This window comes from Nerophis ophidion, linkage group LG18 (assembly GCF_033978795.1).
Source record: "Nerophis ophidion isolate RoL-2023_Sa linkage group LG18, RoL_Noph_v1.0, whole genome shotgun sequence".
Taxonomy (NCBI): domain Eukaryota; kingdom Metazoa; phylum Chordata; class Actinopteri; order Syngnathiformes; family Syngnathidae; genus Nerophis; species Nerophis ophidion.
The window spans coordinates 6,154,868-6,164,590 of NC_084628.1; the positions used below are offsets into that span (position 1 = coordinate 6,154,868).

Below are 9,723 nucleotides of genomic sequence, written 5' to 3' on the forward strand. Positions count from 1 at the left end.
AATTCTGGACGACAGCAAAAACTTACGTGTGTGGTGCGGAGCAGAGACGGCGTCCAAAAAGTACATCCGTACATGACACGACAACAATGTCCACACAAAAAACGATAGCGACAACTTAAATATTCTCGATTGCTGAAACAAAGCAGGTGCGGGGAATAGTGCTCAAAGGAAGACATTAAACTGCAACAGGAAAAGCCACCAAAATAGGAGCGCAAGACAAGACCTAAAACACTACACACAGGAAAACAGCAAACAACTCAAAACAAGTCAGGGCGTGATGTGAGAGGTTCTGACAGTAGACTACTTTGGGACAAGAGCTATACAGTAGTGATGCATGGTTGGTTATGGTTTAAATTCATATCCAACAATTGCGACGACAAATTTTTACTGTTTAAGATTTCTGCTGGTCTACATGTCTTCCTTTGAGCGATATTTCCCGCATCTACTTTGTTTTAGCAATCAGGAATATTTCAGTTGTTTTTATCCTTCTTTGTGGCGACATTGTTGATTGTCATGTCATGTACATTGTGAACGCCGTCTTTGCTCCACAGTAAGTCTTTGCTGTCGTCCAGCATTCTGTTTTTGTTTACTTTGTAGCCAGTTCAGTTTTAGTTTTGTTCTGCATAGCCTTCCCTGAGCTTTAATGCCTTTTCTTAGAGGCAGTCAACTTTTGTTTATTTTTGGTTCAAGCAATAGATACCTTTTTACCTGCACACTGCCTCCCGCTGTCGCCTGTCTCACATGACATGTTCCAGACATCTACAAAGCAATTAGCTACCGGCTTCCACCTACTGATATGGTATGGTAGAACAAGGTTACTCTGCTGAGCTCTAAGTAGCACCGACACTCAACAACAACACATCATTTGCCGACTATAATTACTGGTTTGCGAAAAATATTTTTAACCCAAGTAGGCGATACTACGTAATCTCCCACGACACACCAGACTGTATCTCACGAGGATGCGGTCTCAACTTGGTAAGATAGTTCGCTTTTTACCTTGATTGCTGGCTAAAAAGACTAAGTTGTGTGAAAAATTACTTCAACTATCATTTAAGCCAAAGTCTTTCAGCTGACCGTTGACTAAATAAATTCAAGTACCGTATTTTTCGGACTATAAGTCGCAGTTTTTTTTCATAGTTTGGCCAGGGGTGCGACTTATACTCAGGAGCGACTTATGTGTGAAATTAACACATTACCGTAAAATATTAAATAATATTTAGCTCGTTCACGTAAGAGACTAGACGTATAAGATTTCATCGGATTTAGCAATTAGGAGTGTATAATTAGTATATGTTATAGTTATTTGAACGACTCTTACCATAATATGTTACATTAACATTAACTCAGTTGGTTATTTATGCGTCATATAACGTACACTTATTCAGCCTGTTCACTATTCTTTATTTATTTCAAATTGCCTTTCAAATGTCTATTCTTGGTGTTGGGTTTTATCAAATACATTTCCCCAAAAATGCGACTTATACTCCAGTGCGACTTATGTATGTTTTTTTCCTTCTTCATTATGCATTTTCGGCAGGTGCAACTTATACTTCGGAGCGACTTATACTCCAAAAAATACGGTACTTTATTTTTCCGGAAACTTCAGATCTAAACAGAGTTAATTTGCGGTGCAATGAAGAAAGGCACAATAACAAACATCCATCACAATCACACACACACACACACAATTTGTTGATATAAATAAAATATTAAACATACAATATATTACATAACTAATTTGTTAGGAGTGTTAAATCAATGAAATAATTCTATACACTGACTCTATTAGATTGGTAAAAATGCCAGGAGGTAACCGATGAATAATTTACCAATGTGCAGTTTTTTAAACCAATCGTAAAAGGTTGTTTTTTTTTGGAGGAAGTTCGATTGTTTGGTGTTTTGTTTGGTATTACTGCTGCTATGTTAATTGTACTTTAACATAAAAAAAATATTTAGTGTTTATTAGCACATTGCTTGTCCTTGCTTTTAAATAGAAACAAGTTTAATAATTATTTGTATATATTATATTGTAACAGCCGAATGAGCAGCATAGTTACAGTAAAAATGCATATTTATGAATGAATTAGTACGTTACAGCAGTAATGTTTTTTCACGCTGCCACGGTTACCATGATTTTCTTTTTGTAATCTTTATTTGAATAACAATGTCATATAAACAGCGGTGGGTGGTAACGCGCTACATTTACTCCGTTACATCTACTTGAGTAACTTCTGGGATAAATTGTACTTCTAAGAGTAGTTTTTACGCAACATACTTTTACTTGAGTATAGAAGAAACACTACTTTTACTCCGCTCCATTTATCTACATTCAGCTCACTACTTTTTTTTAATCAATCTATTAATGTTTGTTTTGGTTTTTCAAAGTAGGATCTAAGCATTCCTGCGTTTCACCAATCACATTTAGTCACTGGTGACGTTGGACCAATCAAACAGAGCCAGGCGGTCACATAACCATCACACGTAAAACCCGACTCAAACCAGTTGAAAAACTTATTGGGGTGTTACCATTTAGTGGTCAAGTGTACGGAATATGTACTGTACTGTGCAATCTACTAATAAAAGTTTCTATCAATCAAAAGTGTAAAGGAAAAAAGGCACTTTTTATTTCAACCGTACCTCCCGTCAAAAGCCTAAAGACTGATCGCACAGTTCCTGTCTTCACAATAAAAGTGCCGCTCCATCGCGCCTGCGCTAACAAAATAAGAGTCTCCGAAAGCCAGCGCAAACAAGCTAGCAAGCTACGGAATTTGCCGCCAATGTATTTCTTGTAAAGTATATAAAAACAAATACGGAAGCAGGACAAATAAGATGCCAAAAACCAACGACTTTCATGTGGTATTAGACAGAAAGGAGGAAAAAAAATTCTCCTCCGTTTGAAAACGTGGACGTTATCAGCACTACTGTCTGATTCCAATCAATGCAAGTCATCAGAATCAGGTAATACACCAACTTATATTCTTGTCTCCATGAAAGATAGGAATCTATATGTTAAAAATGCATGTATATTCATTAAAACACCTTTAACATGTGAACAAAAACGGTAAAATACATAAATATAAATTATATACTGTATAGATATATATATATATATATATAGATATGTTTGTGTACGTATATGTGAGGTAGATCACCTCGACTTGGTCATTTATTAAGTATATGATTAACGTTGAAAAACCTATTGGGGTGTTACAATTTAGTGGTCAATTGTACGGAATAAGTACTGTACTGTGCAATCTAATAATAAAAGTTTCAATCAGTCAATCAATCAATGCCTACTGAGCCGATGGTGCTGTTAAGTTATTGTGGCTCAATGTGCCTTAATTGTTTTATTTTAATGTACTATTATTTAATATATATTATTGTTTTAGTTGCTTAAGAGATATTCCTGGCTCTGAATTTGCTCGTTGCTATTTTTATGTTTTTGTGCATTATTTGTTGCTGTAATCACTAAACGAACAGGTTACTCATCAGTTACTCAGTACTTGAGTAGTTTTTCACAACATACTTTTTACTTTTACTCAAGTAAATATTTGGGTGACTACTCCTTACTTTTACTTGAGTAATACATCTCTAAAGTAACAGTACTCTTACTTGAGTACAATTTCTGGCTACTCTACCCACCTCTGCATATAAAAGATTACATACAAAACAAACATTACATAAGAATACAGTATTTATTTTGAGACCGTACAGATTTGTACAGAAACAGCCTTAAATGGCAAAGAAATCAATCCTTTTTTTTTTTTTAATTCACAATACTGATAAATTAAGTCTAAGGCCGAACATTTAGATTAAGCGACCACAATTGCCTTGTTTAATAACAACTGTGAATTTTGAATTGTGTTTACATTTATTGTTTAAATACTTTCCATGGTCGTGTTAACATTTCCTTTCTTCGAGGGGATTATAAAAGGAGAAAGGTTGTATTTTAAATAAACCTTTTCTCGTGGTCCATATTTTCATGGGTCATAAACAATATCAATAATTAACAATATTGACCAATACAAAACAACGTATATTGCGATACGGTTTTCAGCCATATCGCCCAGCCCTATAATGCACTGTTTAAGTTTACCTTATTGAAGAGATCTTATTAGGAAAACAGCTTAATTGCTATTTGTTTACAATGGATAAACACTCTGCTAACACTATAATGGTGGTATTAATGTGTGCATTATTGTAATGCACAGTGGTGTAGACCTAACCACATCATACTCAGAGGTGTGTCAACACAGTGTTACTATTATTAGCACCCGTCTTGCACAACAGAGCCAATAATCACCTAATTTGCTGCTTTAAGATGGAAACATGGTGATGTACTGGATGTGTTATTTTAATCAATTTACATTTATACATACATACATGCATATCCACGTTAGGTCAGGGAAAAAACTGGTTAGTTTATCCCTACAAGCCTGTTTTGCAGTTGGTTGTTACATATATAAAAAAGTTAAACTACCACCTATCATCACACACACACACTAGGTGTGGTGAAATTACTCTCTGCATTTGACCCATCCCTTTGTTCCACCACCTGGGAGGTGAGGGGAGCAGTGAGCAGCAGCAGTGGCCACGCTCTGAAATCATTTTGGTGATTTAACCCCCAATTGCAACCCTTGATGCTGAGTGCCAGGCTCGGAGGTAATGGGTCCCATTTTAATAGTCTTTGGTATGACTCGGCCAGGGTTTGAACTTGGTACATGGGGATGTGGCCTTGTGTAACGATGGCAACACCCTTATGTAATGTACCCTATATGTAACAACCAAAGACACTTTAATAAAATCCCATGAAGAGCAGAGAGACCTGCGAAACAAGCTTGTAGGGATGAAATAGCCTCTGTGTTTTTTCCTGACCTAACGTACATTCCGCTTTACCCCGGCATTGAGCACTTTATAACGGATAAACCACAGAAACCTCAACGATACAAACCTACATACATACATTTGTGTGTGTATATGTATGTATGTATGTACAAACCCCGTTTCCATATGAGTTGGGAAATTGTGTTAGATGTAAATATAAACGAAATACAATTATTTGCAAATCTTTTTCAACCCATATTCAGTTGAATATGCTACAAAAGACAAGACATCTGATGTTTAAACTGATAAACATTTTTTTTTTTGCAAATAATTAACTTTAGAATATGACGCCAGCAACACATGACAAAGAAGTTGGGAAAGGCGGCAATAAATACTGATTAAGTTGAGGAATGCTCATCAAACACTTATTTGGAACATCCCACAGGTGTGCAGGCTAATTGGGAACAGGTAGGTGCCATGAATGGGTAAAAAAACAGCTTCCCAAAAAATGCTCAGTCTTTCACAAGAAAGGATGGGGTGAGGTACATCCCTTTGTCCACAACTGCGTGAGCAAATAGTCAAAACAGTTTAACAACAACGTTTCTCAAAGTGCAATTGCATGAAATTTAGGGATTTCAACATCTTCAGTCCATAACATCACCAAAAGGTTCAGAGAACCTGGAGAAATCACTCCACAAAAGCGGCATGGCCGAAACCAACATTGAAGGGCCGTGACCTTCGATCCCTCAGACGGCATTGTATCAAAAACCGACATCAATCTCTAAAGGATATCACCACATGGGCTCAGGCACACTTCGGAAAACCACTGTCACTAGAAACAGTTGGTCGCTACATCTGTAAGTGCAAGTTAAAGCTCCAGTATGCAAAGCAAAAGCCATTTATCAACAACATCCAGAAACGCCGCTGGCTTCTCTGGGCCTGAGATCATCTAAGATGGACTGATGCAAAGTGGAAAAGTGTTCTGTGGTCTGACGAGTCCACATTTCAAATTGTTTTTGGAAATATTCGACATCGTGTCATCCGGACCAAAGGAGAAGCGAACCATCCAGACTGTTATCGATGCAAAGTTCAAAAGCCAGCATCTGGGATGGTATGGGGGTGCATTAGTGCCCAAGGCATGGGTAACTTACACATCTGTGAAGGCACCATTAATGCTGAAAGGTACATACAGGTTTTGGAACAACATATGCTGCCATCTAAGCGCCATCTTTTCATGGATGCCCCAGCTTATTTCAGCAAGACAATGCCGAGCCACATTCAGCACGTGTTACAACAACGTGATTTCGTAAAAAAAAAAGAGTGCAGGTACTTTCCTGGCCCGCCTGCAATCCAGACCTGTCTCCCATCGAAAATGTGTGGCGCATTATGAAGTGTAAAATACAACAGCGGAGACCCTGGACTGTTGAACGACTGAAGCTCTACATCAGGGGTGCCCATTACGTCGATCGCGATCGACTGGTCGATCTCGGAGGGTGTGTCAGTCGATCTCAAGCCAGGCATTAAAAAATGTACATAAAAATGAGCAATCATCAATCATACCAAGACTTCACTTTCGTCAGTTGTTTGACATTCTCGGCACCCGAGGATCTTGTGAGATGACGCTGGCTGCTGCGAGCTCATATTTACGAAAAAAATCACTAACAGGGCGGACGCAGAGAAACACATTTTATTTCTAGAGACTCCGTACCTACTGTCAAAACTCTAAAGACCGACTGCACAGTTCCTGTCTTCACCATAAAAGACCTGTTTCATCCTGCCTGTGCTAACAAAATAAGAGTCTCAGAAAGCTAGCAAGCTACAGAGTTTGATGCCAATGTATTTCTCCCCCGCCCTCAGCGACCGCTTTCTCACTTGCTTGCCCACCCGCACAGTCACTGACGTCACTCACCTGCTGCCAGACATTAAAGGGCCACACACATATGCTACTCTCATAACAAAGTGTTTAAAAACGAGTATGCAAGTTGGACAAATGAGATGCCAAATCCAACCACTTTCATGTGGTATTGGACAGAAAGGAGGACTTTTTTTTTTCCTCCATTTGAAAATGCGGACGTTATCATCACCACTGTCTGATTCCAATCAATGCAAGTCATCAGAATCAGGTAATACACCAACTTATATTCTTGTCTTCATGAAAGAAAGGAATCTATGTGTGTTAAACATGCTTGTATTATCCTTAAACACCATTAACTTGTTAACAAAAATGTCTCTTTCATAAATAAATACATATAAATTATAAATAGGAATGAGGTAGATCTCCTCGACTTGGTCAATTGAAAAGTAGCTCGCCTGCAGAAAAAGTGTGAGCGCCCCTGCTCTACATAAAATACGAATGAGAAAGAATTCCACTTTAGAAGCTTCAACAATTAGTTTCCTCAGTTCGCAATTGTTAATTCAATCCAATCCAATCCACTTTATTTATATAGCACATTTAAACAACAATAAAGTTTCCAAAGTGCTGCACAGCCATGTTAAAAACAATATTATGCTCCACCAATGACTGAATAAAACAAAAAATTAATAAAAATAAAACCAATAAAAACAATATAAAAACAAATATGATTAAAAACTATTTTAAAGAGTAAAATCAATTAAAACAGTAAAATAAAAAAGTGTATAAAAAACACAGAGAACAGAGGACCACACAACTCACGTAGTGTTAAAAGCCAAAGAATAAAAGTGGGTCTTAAGACGAGACTTAAAACACTCCACTGTGGAAGCAGTTCTAACATGGAGCGGCAGAGTGTTCCAGAGCTTAGGGCCGACCACAGAGAAGGCCCTGTCTCCCCTGGTCTTAAGTCTGGTCTTGGGCACCACGAGTAGGAACTGGCTCTCGGACCTCAGAGCGCGCGCAGGAATGTAAATTTGGATGAGGTCCGAGATATATTGAGGTGCCAGTCCATGTAAAGATTTAAAAACAAAACAGCAATGTTTTAAAATCAATTCTAAAATGAACAGGGAGCCAGTGCAAACTCTGAAGAATTGGGGTTATATGCTGGCGTTTCCTGGCCCCTGTTAAAAGTCGTGCTGCCGCGTTCTGGACTAACTGCAACCGGGAGAGAGCTTTTTGGCTAATGCCAGCATAAAGTGCATTGCAGTAGTCCAGGCCACTTGAAATAAAAGCATGCACGACTTGTTCAAAAAGGTTAAAAGATAAAAACGGTTTAAAAGACGAAGGTGATAAAAACACGATTTTAACAACACTGAGTGTTGTTAAAAGAAAAGGTGATGTAACAAAGTGGGTGAACATGCCCTTTCCCAACTACTTTGGCACGTGTTGCAACCATGAAATTCTGTTAATTATTATTTGCCAAAAAAAAAAAAAGTTTATGAGTTTGAACATCAAATATCTTATCTTTGTAGTGTATTCAACTGACTATGGGTTGAAAAGGATTTGCAAATCATTGTATTCCGTTTATATTTACATCTAACACAATTTCCCAACTTATATGGAAACGGGGTTTGTGTATATATATATTTAAACACACACACACATTCATTTAATTAAATGGTTAATGTTTTAAAAAATTTAACACGTTTATTTCCCTTAAATGTGTCATATATGCATACAGTTAAATAGTCTAAATAGCGGTTTTAGCAGCAGTGTTAGCCTAGCATGTTGTCATTCTGCGTGAATAAAACGGATAGTTTGTTCCGCTACTCAACAAATTAAAAAGCAGGGTTTTGTGTTCCCTTGTGCAGGATCTAATTATTTAATTAATAAAGCGTCTGCGTTAGGAATGCAAGGTAAACAATAAAAACATCTACCCGAAGTTCGTCCCTCTCCGCCTCCCAGCGGTATTTCTCGGCCTGGAAGCGTCCCCACTCGTACTGGATGAAGTGCAGGATCCCGGGAAGATTCATTCCCGAGTCGCCGTCCTGCTGGGATTCCCGACAATGCGACGACCCCGGCATGACTCCGATGGCTGCGGCGGCGGCGGCTGCTGCTGCGGCCCCGGTGGCCGCCGCTGGTGTCGCCTGGCCCGGTGCTGCTTTGGGCCCGTTTGGGTTGCGCCCAGCTCCGCCGCCGCCGCCTCCAAAGTTCGGGTTTGGTCCGCCGCCGGATCTGTCCGCCTCCATTTTTAACCGTTCAACCTTTCGCCAGGTTAAGAAGGCGGAAACGGGCTACAAGTGCGGGCAATAATGGTGACAAAGCGCCGGTGTCCTCCTCAAGCCGCCGTGAAGCCTTCAGTCCTTTCTTCCTTTTCTCACTCTTCCAGAGCTAAATACTATGCGCTCTGTAAAATACTACACATCCGCTTACGGCCCTTCAAAATACAATGCCAATTAACACACTAATGCTTAACACGTGTGTTATTTAGGCTGCGTTATCTAACTTAACAACCTTAATTTATTTTTACCCTTACTAACTGCAAAATAAGCAAAAATATTTAATTACAACAAAATAACAACATCCACATTTGTACATTACTTTTATTTATGTAGTCTCCAATCTACACTTCCTCCTCCTTGTGTTTGCCACAGGAAACCATAGATATATAGACAGAAGACTATCTACCTAGTGACATGCTTATGTGACGGCCATCTTGGTGGGGGCAAAGTTGCCATTCAAGGCATTGCATGTATATCAAAAAATCAATCATGACGTGCACATTTTCTAAGCAATTGATGCAGTTTACTTTTACTACCAACGTCAAAATATGTCCTATTAATACACACCAATTTTATTTATTTTCCTAGAATGTTTGCAGTTGAAAGTTTATTCCCAGTGTCCTTATTTTGAACCTTACATGCGCAACTACCGTATTTCCTTGAATTGCCGCCAGGGCGCTAATTAATTTAAAACCTCTTCTCACTCCTGCGCTTACCAACGGCATGTGGTAAAAGTAATTATGCGCTAATTATTTTAAAACC

The 9,723-nt window shown here is 38.6% G+C and overlaps 1 protein-coding gene across 1 annotated transcript in view; it reads right to left on the reverse strand.

Moving 5' to 3' along the window:
* strn4 (striatin, calmodulin binding protein 4) overlaps positions 1-9,145 on the reverse strand; it is a 108,799-nt gene extending 99,654 nt beyond the window's left edge. Inside the window, exon 1 of the mRNA XM_061878615.1 lies at positions 8,617-9,145. Coding sequence (XP_061734599.1) covers positions 8,617-8,928 — 312 coding nt within the window. The 5' untranslated portion in view covers positions 8,929-9,145. The remainder of the gene's footprint in view (positions 1-8,616) is intronic.
* Positions 9,146-9,723: the final 578 nt, after the last annotated feature.